Below are 16,988 nucleotides of genomic sequence, written 5' to 3'. Positions count from 1 at the left end.
ATTTTAAAATTAGGATGTAATTTTCCATGTTTTCTATGCATCTCGGATGGATACATGTTGTCTGGAAACACTTTTCTTTGTGTTTTTGCTCTATAGAGCAACACTGTCATTTCATTGCCATCTGTATTATCAGGAGATATTAACAAGACTCCTTTTTTCACATTTTTGTCCAAACCACACATACACACAAAACAGTGTTCAGTATTTCAAGTGCACATCTAAATCATTTCAGAGTCCATATTGTTACAGTCTCATCTGCTCCTCTTACTCTGAGATGAAAATGATCCAGTACGTTTTCAATCCTCCCAAACAAATATTGCAATACATACAGTACAATAAGTAATAAATAACCCCTAAACCCTCCATGAAATTCCATGCCATTGCCTTAAACCCACAATTACAACACCATTCTTAGCAAAGATTACTCATATAAATACATCTTATTTCCAACAAATACAGCCAGTAATATCTTTTCTCTTTTCTCATATCCCCTTTTCCAACGATTTGCATTACAATGTTAATACACACACACACATACAGCAGCAATCCAAACATCGCACTTAAGGGTGGTTACGATAGTGGGAGCATATACAATAATAATAATATCAGTAATAAAAGTCTAAATGTTCAGAAAGAGGCTGGACACAGACAAACTGGAGCTTGTACACATTTTTGCTTAAGTTTCTTGTGTTTTGGGGAAAAGAATTTACAAAATAAGAAGCAAAGAAAGATGAACAGTTTCTTATGGCTCCAAACAATGCTGCAATGTGATTCCAGCAGACAACAACAATGATAAATTCATCAAACACAGTGAAAATATGACCATGATAGCAGCCAGTCTCAATATAGTCAAAGTTTCTACTAATTCTTACATTTCAGTGAATTCACATTGGATGGCACAGCCAGTGAATGATGTACAGCATTGGCATCATATTCACACATACAGTGGTCATTATTAACAGCATTCACTTGCATGTATTTTACATGACAGGTGTCACATTGCTTTTAGTATGACATCTATAGACTTTACAGTGCAGTGCCCACCATAGTTTTTGATAATCTTTGTCATAATTTGTGATATACATTGCAAAAACGATACATTTGTTTATGTGCACATCTTTGTGTCTATACAGATTTATGCAGGCTGTGTTATATGTAGATATAATGGTCTGATCTGGCTGACATAAGTTACCTTGTAGAGCCAAATTAGGCTCTTCTCCATGCAAAGCCTCTTAGTGTCCAGCTGAACATGACCAGAGAGTTTCCAGATTCTTTCTTCTGGCGAATAAATTGTTCGGAAATATTTGAAGCCACTTCCTTTGGCTGCGTTTGCTTCTTGCAGCCACACAGTGGCACCGATGAGCGATAGAGTGTGCATTAGTGGGCTGTGGCCCCAAAGAACAATCCTTATGTTTTTTTTTTGTTTGTTTTTTTTTGTCAAATGTACTAATGATGTTACCAATTAAAGGCAGAACAAGAATAACAATGAAAAATCAAGCAGAAGAATTCAGCATTAATGGCAATGGAAAAAAAGATGCGAGAAGGAGTGAAAAGACAAAGAGAAAGAGAGAGACTTTGAAATTGGTGGAGGACTGAGAGACAAACACATTTAACTGAGAAAGTGTGGCTTTTTTCTCTCTGGCAGTGCACGGGAGGGGGGGTGGAGGAGCCACCTGAGGCTGACTGAGACTGGGTGGCAGAGTTGTGCTTATCTCTGAATTTTTTATTTGCTCCAAAAAAGAAAAAAAGGAGAAAGGTCTGGAGTGTGCTTGAACATGCATGCAGGACTACAGCTGAAGGTTATGTATTTGATGTGACAGCCCCAAATTACAGGTTGTTTTTTTATGCTCATTTTTAATCCCAAGTTAAACCCAGACCAGAAGAGTATGAGTTTGGCTTCTGTATCCATTTCTCCCCATTGATGCTCATCCACTGCTGTTTATTCTACTTGGAGATTAGCTGGTTGATGCAACTGCCTTCATTATTCCAACCAACCGATACGGCTAGTCAAGGCGTCTGTTTCCGCTGATGCATGAAGCGAGGGCTATAATTGGTTGGTGGCGATCACCTGGCCCATGAACTGGACACACTTGACACAGACATGATGCTGCAACGTTTCTTTACCATCATGTTAATGTAGGCTCTCATGATCTTGGTGATTTCTCCAACCTAAAGAGTAAAAAAATAATTAGATTTGTTTGCTAAGATTTAAAAAAAAAAAAAAAAAAAAAAAAAACAAACAATGATAAAATTATATGAGTAAAAACATCTGAAATTCAATGAGGTGTGAAAATACATGTAAACGTTGGTAGCTAAACAATGAAATAATTAGTCAACTGAAAATTACTAGCAAACTACCAATAGTTTAGAAATGAATTAAGTATTCAGGTTTGTCAGCCCCAGTCTTAAAAAAATGAATAACAAATAAAATGAAAATTTAACTCTCACCTGCGGAGTCTCAAAGAACATCTCCCTCTCATCCACGATAATCTTATAGGTGCAGGGCTGCGAAGCTCCAAAGAAGGTGATGTGTTCGTACTGGAAGGTTTCCAAAGGTTTGGGTTCACCTCGTTTATAAACAGACACGTTGTCAGCACTCACACTCAGCCACAGATCATGAGGAAAACCGCCCTCTTTACACTACAAGACAAGAAATGTAAAGAAACATATGGGTTACTTGTCAGGTGTTTTATATGCAAATACTTCTAATTCTAAGTCCTTAAGGTTAATTTCTGTATTTCTCACCTCCACATCAAAAAGAGTAGATCCATATCCAGGCCACTCCTTAATGAGGCTCATATATTTAAGCATAGCTTGGTGCTGAGGCATTCCCTGCAGACGGGTCCACTTCTCCAGTACGCTTGTGCGTGTGGCAGACGTCTCCTCTTTCACCCACATCTCCAGCATCTGCTCCTCCTCCACCTAAAAAAAAAAAAAGTTATTATTCTGTAAAACTGTCAGTCAGTCAGCAAACAACTCAGCCTCTAACTGAGTCCACCGTATGTTAGCAAGAGAGTTATTTCACTGAACTCATGTGAGCGTAGCGATTCATGCACATCAGGCTCACTCTGTATCACCATATCTTTATTATTATTATTATTATTATTATTATTATTATTATTAGTTACCTGCATGCTAACATAAAAAACAGTCCTGAGTTTTTATGTTTTGTTTGTTTTTATCCAAGTGGGTTTGGCATCTACAGCCAGGTAGCTATTTTCCATATTCATAAATGAGATATTGAAAAAGAACGGCAAAGGTGTAGAGTTCCATCCATCCAACCATCCATCCATCCATCCATCCAGCCATCCATCCGTTTGCTTATTCCAGTGCAGGGAGGCTGGAGCTTCTCCGAGCAGTTGGTATAGAGTTATATTTGAGCAATTTCCAAACATGTGGTCATTATTTTCATGGAGAAAAAACTTTACATTTAACATTTTCAAAAACAGAGGTTGAGTTTTTATGAATTCAGTAAATGCCTAGTTTAACGAAAGTTGAGAAATCAATCTGTATGAATTCTGAAGTTTTTAAATAATTAAAATAAACTTTTTTAAAGCATGAATTTAGGCTTGTTAAAGTTATTTTTTTCCTGCTTTATTTTCAACATAAAAACACAGATATGAGTAGAAGTAAAAAAGCATTTGTGTCCTCCTCTTCCACTGACCTTTTGCTTCTTCAGAGAGCCAGTTTTAAAGCTTCTCCTGAGGGTGCCATCCAGAAAGCTTGGAGTCTTTCGTTTCTCTGTGCCAACCCCGATAGATCCCTGTCCTCCCATCATGCTTATTCCATCCCCTGATATTCCACTTCCTCTTCCTCCAGCTCCACCTGCCGCGATCACGCCCGGCTTAGTGGAGTGCAGGATGCGATTGCGAAGACGTCCGATGGGATAAACGCTTCCCAAGCTCCATCCAGCTCGACCTGCCCCATCACCATGGAGATACTGGAGACGTAAAGCTGCCAGGTGCTGCAAAGTCTCCTCTGAGGCTGGAAAGTGACCACTTATCAAAGACTCGTGGGCCTGAGGCAGAGAAAGACAAAGAAATGGTAAAACATTTTCAGTAAATGAGTTTAATAAGATGAACAATAATATATTTTGAGTATTTATCCTAAACACTTAATATAAAATATTAAACTGAAGACTGAAACTACCTTGATATAAACACAAGCTGCTGATATGAACTTACAGCAGACACAAGTCTTGACCAAAGGACTGACTTGGGTCCAATTTTAGCTGTAGAAGTTTGGACATGCACAAGGACTTTGAATGTCTGATAAATCAGACTAATTTGTTTAAGCTTCCGAAACATTGTACCTTTAAAATTACAAAGTGGAAATGCAAATTACAAAGTCCTAGAGGGACTTTATGATAAATCTTTAAAAGGTAAATATATTAGAAGCAAAAATGTTTTATTTAATTCATGCACTTGTAAAGTAAATATTACCTGCTCAAACATAAATGCAAACTCCACCCCCTCTTTGGGCATGCTCTCTACATCCAAGAAGCAGTACAATTTGAAGTACAGTTTCCACTCTCCCTCCTCTTCCTCTTCTTCACTGCCAGCCAGTCTGAACAGATGAGCCCACACAAAGCAAGTTACCACACAGATCAAGGCTTTATTCAAATGTAGCAGAGCCATATTTACAGTTGAAGTATAACATACAGATTAAAATACCTCTCAAACTTGGCTAGAACATCGGCAACAATCACCCTGCTCTCCAGGGCTCGGTCTGTGAAGGAGTTGTGTTCAAACAGAGAAAACAAGTTCTTGCTGTCCTCCATGGCCAGACCTCTGATTAGCTTCTCAACAACCTGCAGAAACATTAAAAAATATGTTTAAAACTGATTGGACCTTGAACTGGAGCCTGAATGTATAGATTTCCTAAAAGAGAGAAAAAAAGTCTCTCACAAAAAACCCTTATTAATTAATTAGGATTAGAATATTTGAACATGTAAAAAGTACTTCCAAGATGAAAATGACAACATGTCAGTGTGTGTGCATTCACCTCTCCAGCTGTGGTGTGTGAGTTGATGGAGATCTTGCACGAGCCTCCTCCATGGCAGTACACGGTGGTGCTCATCTCCTGTCTCACCAGCAGAGCAGCAATCTCCTCCTGAGAGGGAACAAACTCACGAGTCTTGGTCTTCTTCAGGGATTCCCCAATAAAAGTGGCGTAACGTTCGATTTCTGTGCCGGGATGGCGCTCTCGCACCCTGAGTCACAAATACACAGGACAGTTTAGTTTGCATTTGTTTTAAGGATGAGCCATGACAGAAGTGTAATATATATTGCAGACACACACACACCTCTTGAGGTGGAAGCGGAGGTATCTGAGAATGGCTCGGCTGGGTAGGAAGGTGCAGCTCATGCAGGTGAGCAGGTGCCAGTGTGCCCGGTTGGCTGGGCTGTTAGGCTGAGGCACGTGATTGGTCTGCTTGATCACCTGACAATATACCTAAATGGAAAAAGGAATCGAAGTAGGTTAAGAAAACTACAAATTTAATAAACACTGTAGGAATCAGTGAGAATATAATCAACATAATGTCTTGTATATGAGCAATATACTGTGTTTTAAGTGTCAGCCCTTCATGCTTGTGAAATATTTGTAATAACACCTTTACAATTTATTTAATCTTGGAAGTAAATCAGTTTTTTATATTAAGTGTACCTCATCCCTGAGAGGGCGCAGATCCTGGCAGGTCTGCAGGATGCCCTGAATGATGGGCACTGTGTCTGCCAGTGTCTCCATCTCCTGCAGAGAGTTAAAAACTCGCACTGCCTCATCCTGCAGGCTGGCATAACCCTGCTGCCTGTGTACTGCATGCAGAGAAAAATCAATCAATAAATAAAATTACATTAAAGGACTGTTTGGGTGTTTAAAAAAAACATGCATAAAACACAAAGCTTTGCAATGCAAAATAAGGTGAAGAATAGGAAGAGGACAGAAGGAGGGAGGAATGAATGAGTTGTTTTCAAAAGAGCTTCACTTACAGCTGGTGACCTCTCCGTAAGGAAGCGGCAGCAAGGGGGAGTGCAGAGGATGCTGAGTATATCTGAGGATGGGGTTCCTCCTGTACATCTGCTCCACTATTTCAGGGTTCACACTGTTCTCCTGAGAGGACACAGTGATGGTATAACCATACATCAGTTTACATTGATTTGATGATAAATAAATAAATAGCAGCAATGTAAACTGAAAATATCAAACATTAATACAATTATAATATGTATTAGGGTCGAATTGTTTACATTTCCTTAGTTTCTATAAAGCAAACTTTTTTATTCAAATTTGATTAGAAAAATGTTAATATGAAAGGGTGTGGTAGTAACTCCAATATGAGTCAGACTTTGTGATCAAACTTGTGATTTCCACCCTTAGAAGAAACCCAGAAAAAAAGCCTTTGAACGCTCTTGTATCTCTAATGTATCTTAAAATATCAATGTAAACATTTTACCTTGATGTCTCTGATGAGCTGCAGCGTTGGGGTTTCTATTGGGGTCTTGCTGTCTATGACTCCCTGTATGGCAGCTGTCCACCTCATGGCCTCATTCAGCATCTTAGTATAAAGGCGGTAGGAATGCTTCCTCCCATACACTATGATGTTCCAGTAACCTTTGAAAACAGGCCCCAGTAAGCATTAGTTATATATAATTCAAATGAATAATATTTCGTTTAAGTTTCAAAACTGAAATATAATAATCCTTCTTTAAGTAATCCAATATAACCCAGTTACTGGTGGTTTTCTTCATGTGTCTAATAGTTAAACATGAATATGCAAGTATCCTAAAACGCCAAATTACATATAATCCCTGATTAAATGTGCCCTTTTATCATATCCTATTAATTTCTCCCTCCTCACCTGTTTCTCTGTGCACTCGTTCATCCGGCTGAATGACAGAGCAGAGGGAGTTTAGGACCAGAGTTCCCATCTTGGAGGAGTTTCGCTCTGAGCTCTTGTAGTAATCCAAAGAGTTGTGTGTCAAAACAAACCAGCGTTTCTTTAGCTTCAGAGATGTGCTCTTAGCGTTTGTCTTCATCTCCTTTTGGAGCCAGCCTGGAGAGGATGAGGCGGGGGGGGAGGGGGTTGAAGAAGAATAAAATGATTATCACAGATATATGGAGATAATGTAGTTCACAGTGGTATGTCCAAAAAAGAATATATTTTATAAATATATATAATTTTACATCTGAAAAAATAGTAGTTTAATCATTTATGCACTTTCTACATAGTAATACAATATCTCTAACAAAAAATAATAACCTTATACATATTTATTAAGAAACTCTCACCTCTGACAAGGAATTCTTGTCCATCTATCCTGGCGTCTCCTTTAGGTTTCTGCAGCAAACTGATCCAGTGATGCATTTCCTCTGGTGTGTCACTGTTGCAGTGGATTACACGGTTGGCCGTGATGATGACAAAAGAATTTGGCCTGGAAAAATTAAACGAAAGAGTCAGTAAAATATATTCCCACTGCATTGGCAAAAATGTTTATAAAGTCTTCTCAGTTACCTCATGAAAAACGAAAATTCAGGAGTAAACATGAACAAAGTTTTAGGCATGCAAAGTAAGCCAAACTTACCGATCAGGGTTGTCTGATGCACAAACAGAGTCAATCAGTCCCACATCAAGAGTTCCCTGAACAAGAAGATGCAGCAGAAGACAAAATTTTAAAATTAATTCAGAATTCATAACTCTGCATTTCTATCTGTTATAATAGCCATAAACTAGTAATATCTTTCCAAATACCTCACAATGTATAAGTGAAACATTAACTCAAATAAAGACTGACCACAGCATTTTTCGGGTTGGCTTGCTCATGGGACATCTCCAGCAGCTGCTCCGGAGTGCACACTCTCACTTTACTCAGCACATTGAACCACCCACTACAAAGAAAAGCAAAAGATACAATTACATGTTACAGAATATTTGGAAAATTTCAATATAACAAAGGACTCTTTCATACCTTGCATCTTCTGGCGACTCTGCAAACACTTGGTATGTCCTCTCATCTGTCACAATATTCAAAGCGTTTTCCTTTTCATGATTATCTACAATCTCCCTGCAGAATCACAAAAAGAGGAGATATCGGAGAAATGCAGCTGCTTTCATAAAACAGCTGTTTGGCTAAAAAAGTTTGCTGGAAGTCTTACTTGGCTGCTCGGATGTCGATGGTTCCCTTCAGTTTCTCTTCACTGTCGTTGTCATAGTACATCAGCTTGCTGTCTCTAAGTACAAACCAGCGCATCTTCCAGTTCCTGGGGTAAAAACAATGCATCACTATGAGAATAAAGATCATATACTCTCCACATTATCAAGACTTATGAGTTTGACTCTGTTCTAATTTAAACAGATGCATCATCAGGTGGAAGAACAAATGCATTTTACAAGCTCCTTAAAAATCTTGGTAACAAAAATACAGTTTTTGTTTCTCTCACATCTGCTTTCCAGCTGCGTCCGCTCAGGCTTTCTGCAGTAGTTTCAAAACATAAGTGTCCTTTTCCCCAAAAAGTAATTAATCAAACTTTGATTAAAATGCATCTTTTTAAGAAATCTGAGTAACCAAGCAAAGTTTAAGTCAAGTCATAGTGTATCAGAGCTTCAACTGGACTTCTGCTGAACTACAGTTTTAAAACAGGCTCGTGCAGGATTTCATTCAGCTAGCATGCAGGCTTCACTCAGTAATAACTACAACAACCTCCGCGAGAGAGTGGAAAGGCCTCCTCCTTTCTTGTAGAGCCAGCCAGACTTCAGGGACTCTTGTTTGGACCGGAACCACATGAAAGTCTCATCCTTTAGTACACACCAGCGCCTTCTCCATGGGATCATCAAACCAGCTGGAGGACCACAGAAGACATAATTACATTAAGGTAATTCAAGGTAATGTTTGAGGTAATATTTGAGATGTTAGACATGACATGCATCATGTAAATATTTCCCAAGTCTCTTTTTTTTAAGACTAAGATTCTTCTACTGTCAAACTAGGATCTAAGTACATTGCTAAAATAAATAAATAAAGGGAACACATAATCAATATCATGTAACTCAAAGTCAGTCACACTTCTGGGATATCAATTTATCCAGTTAGAAAAAAACACTGATTGTGAATCAATTTCACCTGCTGTTGTACAAATCCAACAGACAGCAGGTGGAAGAAGGAGGCAATTAACAGACAACCCCTATAAAGAATGGTCCTGCAGGTTGAGGCCACAGACCATTTCATTGTCTTCATCCTTTCTTGCAAATATTTGGTGTCACTGCAGTCGGACCTGGGTTCCTTGTGATGCTTGACAATCCTTGGCCTCATTTGGCTAAAGTGTGTCAGCAATTCCTGCTTGATGAAGTCTTGATGCTGTGGACTGGCCTGCCATCAGACCTGAATCCAATTGAGCACCTCTGAGACATCATGTCTTGGTCCATCCACTGATGCCACATCACACCACAGACTGTCCAGGGGTTGACTGATGGCCTGATTTAGGTCTGGAAGAAGATCCCTCAGAACATATGTTGTCTCATAAGGAGCATGCCCAGGTGTTGTAGGGAGTACACACTGCACATTGACATTGACATACAAAACATAGAGCTGATCTAACAATCCAAGCTCTCCTGCTACTGTAGTTCAGTTTCATTTAATTTGAAAAGATGAAAGAGAGATAACTCTGGGCACACAGTCATGTGGTTCTCCTTCAGGGAAGGCCTCAGCAGCATTAGAACGGCTGCTCTCAAAGGTGATATGGGGCTGACACAGTTTTGTGCGTCTAAGAGGGGAGAGAGTGAAAGCAGAAGAGTCCAATAAAGCTCTAACTCCATGAGGGGTGTGTACAGTGAGAGGATGACACTGAACCACAGGAGCAGATTTCACCAGTAGAGCAGCAACTTGTTGATGGCGGTTTTCACTCAAAGACAGCAGTAATTTATGCTTTTTCATTCGCTCTGACATTTTCATGAGGTTATGTACCAATAAATAAAAGTAACCTGGATAAAAAAGGTTAATAACTGTATACAGGTTCAAGTCAAATAGAAAAATAATTTTTCAAACTAGAAAAAAATAAAGACAAAACAACAAAAACGTGACAAAATATACGCACCTTTCATGTAGAGGTAACCGTGGAAATAGGGCGGTCCATTTCCATTAAGCAAAGTTACTCTACCATTTGTCACCTCTTCATCAGTGTCCATCATCCCATCATGTTCGTCATCACTGTCCGCATACTGCACCGTAACAAAAGACATGAATTAAATACTTGTAGTTGATAAATTACATAGAAATTTCATACAAATGAAAAAATATAAATGATTAGTTTATCAGAAGTGTGAGCAAAATGTTAAAGGTGTCACTGTGTAGCTGCTCATACATGTCTGTGTGCACGCGTGTGAGGATGCGTGTAAGTGTGTGTCCTCACAGAGTCAGAGCTGCCTCTGTAGGACTCAATGCTGGCATTGGTGCAGGTCGACTTCCTCGGGTGCTCCTCATCTGTCACGGCGGTGCTCCCCCGGTTGCTTCCAGATACAGAACTGTCGTCTCCAGCAGTGACAGACCCTTCCTCTTCCTCCTGGTCGTAGTCTGACTCCGTATCGGCCGGCATGCTGTAGATGGGCTCCTCACCATCCACTAAGCTCTCCACCATGCTCACCTTCCTCTCCGACTCTGTCTTTGCTCCCTCGTTCTTAACCCCCTCCCCTGGAGGAGGTGGTGGTGGAGGAGGAGGGACAGCCGCACAGTCTCCTGGTGGAGGAAGAGGAGGAGGAGGAGGAATTCCACCGATAGCCGTGCCATCTGTAAAAAGTGGTGGAGGTGGTCCAGGGGGCACTGTTCCCTCTGCAAAAGCAGGCGGGGGAGGAGGGAGGTGAGCAAATATCTCCTGATCCATAGGAGCGTCTGACTCAGCAGGTGGAGGGAAGTCTGGCAGAGGAATGCACTCCTCCTCAGCGTGGAAACCTTCATCGACATCCTCTTCTTTAGATGCACCTCTGCTGGTGTTTGCCTCTTTTGGGGTTTTGGCCTCTGCAGCAGGCTTAGCGCAGACTGCTCCCAGAGATGGATCCACGCCTCCAAAGTTCAGAAGGTCAATGAGCCCTGTGGCTTTCCGAGATGCCTCCTTTTTCATCCGTTTGAGTTCTGCATCCCGGCGTAGCTGCAACTCCTGCTTGGAGGACTCGCAGAGCTGTGACACTTCATCCTCTCGCTTCTTCTGCAATCGTTCAATCTCTTTCTCAAGCTGCAGTATTTCCTCCATTTGACGGGCTTCTTCCTGGATGGGGAAAAATGGGTAAAGGTTAAAAAGGAGATCACCAACAATATCACTGCTGAAATGTAAACATAATTAGCTTTGAAGTGGTATGTGTATTTTTGGCGGAAAACACCCTGAAAACGCAGCAGTTACCTCTAATGATTTTGCTGTCTTCTCTGTTTCTTCACTCTCTTTTTCCTGCTCCCCATCACCTATCTTTTCCTTCTCTTCCTCCTCTTTCTTGCGTTGCTCCTCCTCCTTCTTCTTCTTTTCTTCTTTGAGTTTTCGAACACGAGTACGCGCCACCTGACCTCGCCTGTGTTTCTGCAACACCAGTACTGCTCTGCGTTGCTTAAGGAACTGTCTGCGTTGGATGTGCCTTCGGAGATGTTTCTGGAGGGTGAGGATGCTGATGCGCACTCGTTTGAAATGTTTTCTGCGGGCGAAAATGGAAACCACACTAAATCAGAACTAGTATAGGACTGGTGCAAAGAATCTGAAAACATGAATTAGGCCTTACTTTGCAGAGAAAGTAAGTAGGTGGGCTCGGATTATCATGGCAGCTTGGCGACGGATTTCATCCCTGTCCTTCTCTAAACGATGCTCCAAAGACTCCTTCATGAACACCTAGAAAAGCAACAAGAACGGGTAGAAATAGTTTAATAAAAGAAAGAATGCTGATTTTGAGTGTTCCCTGTTGACTGACAAAAGCTTCTTCACCTTGGTCTTGCCCAACTGCCACTCTTTCTTGGTCTTATCATACTTTGTTAAAAGATCTGTACTTCTTTTCTTATCATCTCCAGCTGCTGGCACTTTGTCTTTGAGAACAATCTTATACCTGAGAAGAAACAGGATGGGGTGTGAGATGACAGCAGAAAGATTATTATTATCATAAAGGATAAAAAGCTGCAAAAAAAAAAATACCCAAGGACATGCAAAAAAAAAAAAAAATCACAAAAAAGGAGTCAAGAGTAGATTTAGAGATTCTTGCCGTGAGAAGAAATCTTTGAATGTTCTGCGAACAGGAAATCCAGCACGACGGATCTTCACAGTCTCCAACATCCCAGAATATCTCAGCTGGTTCAGGACAACCTCTGGGTCAAACACATTTGGATTCTACGAAGTAAATATAAAAAAATAAATCAGCATTTTGAGATAATGCACAGTCAAGCTCTACAAGGATTAATGTGAGATACAAACAAATTGACCTTTTCCATGTTGGGTTTAATACAGCGAATGAAAAATGGATTAGATGCACTAAGAGTGGCCATGAGAGCATGAAGCGAGTCCTGAGGAGACAAAGAAATCTAAAATATTAAATTGGTTCACCATAAAACAATTCATTAATGACAGTTTAAATCTAAGAAACAATCAATAAAGAGTGAAAGTTACTTGTTGCTGGTGCAGCCCAGTGGAAATGCATCACTCACCCTGAACTGGGAGCTCACTGTGGGTTTGCGTCTTGCTGTTCCCATCTTTTCCTCGTTGTTCCTGCTGCCAACCTTCTCAAACAAGTCATAGATGAAGTCCAGTCTGTAAAGCAGCAACAGAAACATAAGTGGAACATCTTCTAAACTGTGTCAGTAGAAATAATACAGGCATGTCTCCTAATGATGATTAACAAAAAAAAAAAAAAAGTGAAACTACCCATCATAAAAAAGGTTAATCTCTCAAGCAATCCATTTGGGAAAGACTGATCAATTTGTTAATTAATACATGGCTCATTACATTTAACCCTTTTCTATGTGCAACTGATTTAACTACCGGCTGTCCTTCAGCATGTTCAGGATGTCGTCTCTGAAAGTGTCTCTGTTTTTCTCCAGGATTCCTTTGACATCATACAGAACCTGTTCAAGACAGAAGTGGGACTTAAAGTAATTATTTATACTGTTTGATGACAAACAAATTGCTCACTTATCTATAACTCACCTCTCCAGCATAATGTTTAATACCAAACTGATGATCTGCAAGCCTGGGCTTCACATAGTAAGGGTTTGTCTGCAGAAAAGGACACAAAATGTAAAGTAAAATGAAGCACAGAAACTGGATATAGCATGCTGCAATTTATAGTGCGATTTCCATTTAAAATGTGCAAACAACTCACAGAGTGTCTGCTGTGCAACTTCTCCAGCAGAGTGAAGTCTGTTCCTTTAGGGAACCGGCTCTCTTCATTCACTAGTGCCAACAAGCCCAGTTTCTACAACAGGGGAAGAACTTGATGATATTACACCAGTATCAATAAATCAGCAACACATCAGCATTAAAGGAGTTCCCAGAAAGCATCTAAACATGGACTGTTTATGCAGTCAGTAATATTCATACCTTCTCTATGAGGTCAAGACATTCTGCATTATCCATCCAGTCAATAGCATGCCACTGAACACCTTCCCTGTAGTAGAAACCCATACAAAAATGATAGTACCTTAAGAGTGTCTTTATGTCACAGCTGAAATAAAAAAATATATATATATATAAAAAAAATCTTCACCTGTTGTACTCCAGCTGCTCCAAGGAAAATATGTGCTTGTTGAAATACTCTTGAAGCTTCTCATTGGCATAGTTTATGTTAAACTGCTCGAACCGGTTCACCTGCAGGCAAGGAGACAAGTGCATTGTCTTACATGCAAACCATGGTTAATTTTTGAGGCTGTTGATGTAAACCCTGATTGAACTCCTGCATTTTTTCTATATGTTAAACACAAAAGAAGGCTTTTTAAATACAGTCAACATTTTTCATTATGTTCATAAGTCTAGAGTATGTAAATAATTTATCCATTTTATTTGACTGATTTGTTCTCAGGCTTTCAGGTCCCTCTCAACAAGTTAGCAGCAGAGTAATGATTAACCATAGATAGAAATTAATTAACTTTAACTGTACAATTTCACTTGAGCTTGAAAATAGTTGCCTGGGCTACTATCCTGCTTAGTAAGAGAGCATGAGAGAGATGATGAGAGATGAAAATTCATGAACTCAAAGGAGAAAATGTAAAAGAAAATCATGGGTCTGACCTCAAAGTTCTCAAAGCCGAATATATCAAGAATGCCGATAGATTTGAAGTTTTCTTTCCCTTTGATCTTCTGATTAATCTTGAGGATGATCCAGGAAAAACACTGAGAATATAACGCCATGGCTACAGAGTCTCGGGAATCGATGGCCTTCAGCCCAGAGAGGAGAACCACAGGAAGGGTTAATACAGCTGTCCACGTGCACAGGGATCAATCAAAAAATATTTGTGTTTATGCCAACCTGCTCAATAGTAAGAGGGGAACAGATTTCTTCTCCTCTGAGGATTATAGAGCGCTGAGTCAAGACTTCAGACAGCTGGAAGGCATCCAGACCCAACAGCTCACTAGCATTACTGACCACTGGAAACACAAGAAGGGAAGTTTTAACATCTGCAACCTGTCTCAGTTTTATATTTTTAGATTCATTTGACATCAGAAATGCCCTAACTTTGTTTAGTGGTGATCTGCGCTCCTCCTGCGGTCATGAACTCTGTGTTGCCAAGTTGTAAGACTCCAGACAGCAGCTTAAACATGTCTCTGATCTCCTCTTCTGTAAACTCTAAAACCTTCAGTGCCTCCTGAACAAGGACAAGGACAGGAAACAGACAAGGTTCTGCTGTTATTACTGCTGATAGTGCCACTGACAGGGAAGTGAAAGCATTGTCTAAGAAGAAAGAAGAAATATGGTTTTATAAACCTCTAATGTGGAGGTGTGGAGGTGCTGTTTTCTGACATCTTGCTAGCTTTTAATCATAGTGATTAGCAGATGCAGCTGTACTTGCTGTGTGAAAAAGGATTGCAAAATCTTGATTCCAATAACATCAGTTATCTAAGTTAAATCTAATAAAATCTGGGACTTTTGTGTTTATAAAACAAAAAAAAAACTATTTGATGTAAGACTTAAATACTACAGTACTTTTTGCTAACAGCTGTTGAATGTCAAATGCAAACAGGAAATCACACAGACCATAACACTGTTATATAGTTCCTTGTCATTCAGGCTCTTGTCCTTCAGGCATCCTGACTGGCTGAGGTAGTGAAAAGATTCAGCTGGATCCTCCAGGAAATAAAGACCTGTCAGAGGACATATACACAAACAATGTAGCTGCAGGTTGCACAGCCATGCAAGCCTCACAATGATCTGATGATTATTTTACATTTTTTAACACACAATTTTTCATCCTCAGTTATCCTGGTCTCTTCTAGCCATATTTTGAATACTGATGCAAAATCCCAGACAGCATAAAAGATGGTCATAGTCACTGTTTAAATGGCATCAGCCTAACAGAAACCAAAGGGGGATGTTACCATGGCCACGTACACTTCTTAAACAGTCTACTAGGTCATACATATAAAACATTTATTACAATAATTTCTGATAAAATATATCAATGTATAAATGTCAATATTTGAAAACTTACTTTTATGCTCTTTATTGGCTCCTGCCAGTAGTGCGTAGAAGATATGGTAGTTTCGCTCCCCGGGGTTTTGTCGCACCACACGGTTCTAAAGAAAAAACTTAATGCTATTAACATGCAATTTTGATTCTCAATGTAAAATTGACAAATCCAACCACAAAGACTTCAGCTCGAGATAAGATTCAGCAGGCATATTTACCTTTTCCAGTAAGTCTGAAAGGTCAAGAGTCAAAGAAAAAAAATTGCACTGGAGTCCTTTTATTTTCATAGAAATACTTGTTTAATACATATCCTTATTGTCTCCTAGCATGCACTGGAAGCTCACACGTACTGTACATCTGATACAAATGTATTTGTTGTGTCAAAAAAGGATACAATCAATGACACAGCCTCCTTGGATGTTGCCGCTCTCAGAAAAGTGAAGCTGGATGAACTTCCCAAAACGACTGGAGTTGTTGTTGTAAACAGTTTTGGCATTACCAAACGCCTCCATGATTGGACTGCAAGCAAATCAACAACCTGAGGTTTGTGTCATATGTTGTGCATTCATTTTTCTGTCCATCCTGACCCTTTTAACTAAACCATTTCTTTAATTTGCTAAGAAAAACTGAACCGAGGTTTTTCAGCATTGCTTTCCTTCATATTACCAGGAATTCTACTTTCATACATGCCAAATACAATCACTGAGGTCTGCATAGTGACTTTTAGTAAAAAGATAAATCATGGATTCATCTGCTATGAGACCTACTTTACCTAAAACCTGTATACTCAAACAATTTTCAATTATATTAAAAGAACAACTGCAGTGGCAAAAACTGATTTGAGAAAAAGCTGATTTACACTGGACATGAACAAGGACATTTTGTGTTTAAACAGATTCTAAGCTATAGGAACCAACATAAATTTGATGTACGCATGATTTGACACATGAGAAAGCTTGAAATGTAAACGTGTAGTTTTGCTCCTGTGTACCTGCTCTGCACGATGGCCTGCTCCACTCTTGTGGTTTTCTCTGATGGAGGAGTCCCGGCTGAGTTTTGGCTCATTACAGACAGAAACTGGAGCAGCAGTTTAGTACTCTCCGTCTTCCCTGCCCCTGATTCACCACTGGAGTACACACACACACACACACACACACACACACACACACACACACACACACACACACACACACACACACAACCCAATTCAATTAGAAACACACTGACCTTTTCTGACATTTCAATTTCTCAAACTGGTCTGGTTATCTAATCTAATTGATTGCGACGTTTGATGGCTTCAGAGATATTTCATTAACTTGTGGTCTCTCCCAGTCAGGACAATAAAGGCTGA

The 16,988-nt window shown here is 39.7% G+C and overlaps 1 protein-coding gene across 1 annotated transcript in view; it reads right to left on the bottom strand.

Moving 5' to 3' along the window:
- Window positions 1–320: 320 nt before the first annotated feature.
- myo10l1 (myosin X, like 1) overlaps window positions 321–16,988 on the bottom strand; it is a 41,793-nt gene continuing 25,125 nt past the window's right edge. The window contains exons 5-43 of the mRNA XM_041971216.1: window positions 16,629–16,763; window positions 16,032–16,156; window positions 15,856–15,869; window positions 15,660–15,744; window positions 15,206–15,312; window positions 14,687–14,816; window positions 14,480–14,598; window positions 14,242–14,388; window positions 13,721–13,821; window positions 13,555–13,621; window positions 13,337–13,429; window positions 13,162–13,230; window positions 12,997–13,079; window positions 12,663–12,765; window positions 12,441–12,521; window positions 12,224–12,348; window positions 11,953–12,070; window positions 11,753–11,859; window positions 11,386–11,668; window positions 10,405–11,253; window positions 10,090–10,213; window positions 8,700–8,838; window positions 8,155–8,259; window positions 7,968–8,063; window positions 7,794–7,887; window positions 7,584–7,639; window positions 7,291–7,433; window positions 6,860–7,054; window positions 6,455–6,612; window positions 5,991–6,111; window positions 5,668–5,816; window positions 5,306–5,454; window positions 5,005–5,212; window positions 4,674–4,810; window positions 4,443–4,566; window positions 3,665–4,018; window positions 2,746–2,922; window positions 2,449–2,640; window positions 321–2,169 (exon numbers count right to left, since the gene is read on the bottom strand). Coding sequence (XP_041827150.1) covers window positions 2,065–2,169; window positions 2,449–2,640; window positions 2,746–2,922; window positions 3,665–4,018; window positions 4,443–4,566; window positions 4,674–4,810; window positions 5,005–5,212; window positions 5,306–5,454; window positions 5,668–5,816; window positions 5,991–6,111; window positions 6,455–6,612; window positions 6,860–7,054; window positions 7,291–7,433; window positions 7,584–7,639; window positions 7,794–7,887; window positions 7,968–8,063; window positions 8,155–8,259; window positions 8,700–8,838; window positions 10,090–10,213; window positions 10,405–11,253; window positions 11,386–11,668; window positions 11,753–11,859; window positions 11,953–12,070; window positions 12,224–12,348; window positions 12,441–12,521; window positions 12,663–12,765; window positions 12,997–13,079; window positions 13,162–13,230; window positions 13,337–13,429; window positions 13,555–13,621; window positions 13,721–13,821; window positions 14,242–14,388; window positions 14,480–14,598; window positions 14,687–14,816; window positions 15,206–15,312; window positions 15,660–15,744; window positions 15,856–15,869; window positions 16,032–16,156; window positions 16,629–16,763 — 5,767 coding nt within the window. The 3' untranslated portion in view covers window positions 321–2,064. The remainder of the gene's footprint in view (window positions 2,170–2,448; window positions 2,641–2,745; window positions 2,923–3,664; window positions 4,019–4,442; window positions 4,567–4,673; window positions 4,811–5,004; window positions 5,213–5,305; window positions 5,455–5,667; window positions 5,817–5,990; window positions 6,112–6,454; window positions 6,613–6,859; window positions 7,055–7,290; window positions 7,434–7,583; window positions 7,640–7,793; window positions 7,888–7,967; window positions 8,064–8,154; window positions 8,260–8,699; window positions 8,839–10,089; window positions 10,214–10,404; window positions 11,254–11,385; window positions 11,669–11,752; window positions 11,860–11,952; window positions 12,071–12,223; window positions 12,349–12,440; window positions 12,522–12,662; window positions 12,766–12,996; window positions 13,080–13,161; window positions 13,231–13,336; window positions 13,430–13,554; window positions 13,622–13,720; window positions 13,822–14,241; window positions 14,389–14,479; window positions 14,599–14,686; window positions 14,817–15,205; window positions 15,313–15,659; window positions 15,745–15,855; window positions 15,870–16,031; window positions 16,157–16,628; window positions 16,764–16,988) is intronic.

The sequence above is a fragment of the Melanotaenia boesemani genome, chromosome 20 (assembly GCF_017639745.1).
Source record: "Melanotaenia boesemani isolate fMelBoe1 chromosome 20, fMelBoe1.pri, whole genome shotgun sequence".
In the NCBI taxonomy this organism is placed as follows: Eukaryota; Metazoa; Chordata; class Actinopteri; order Atheriniformes; family Melanotaeniidae; genus Melanotaenia; species Melanotaenia boesemani.
Note: the sequence above shows the minus strand (reverse complement) of the source record. Positions and strands in the feature narration are given on the sequence as shown.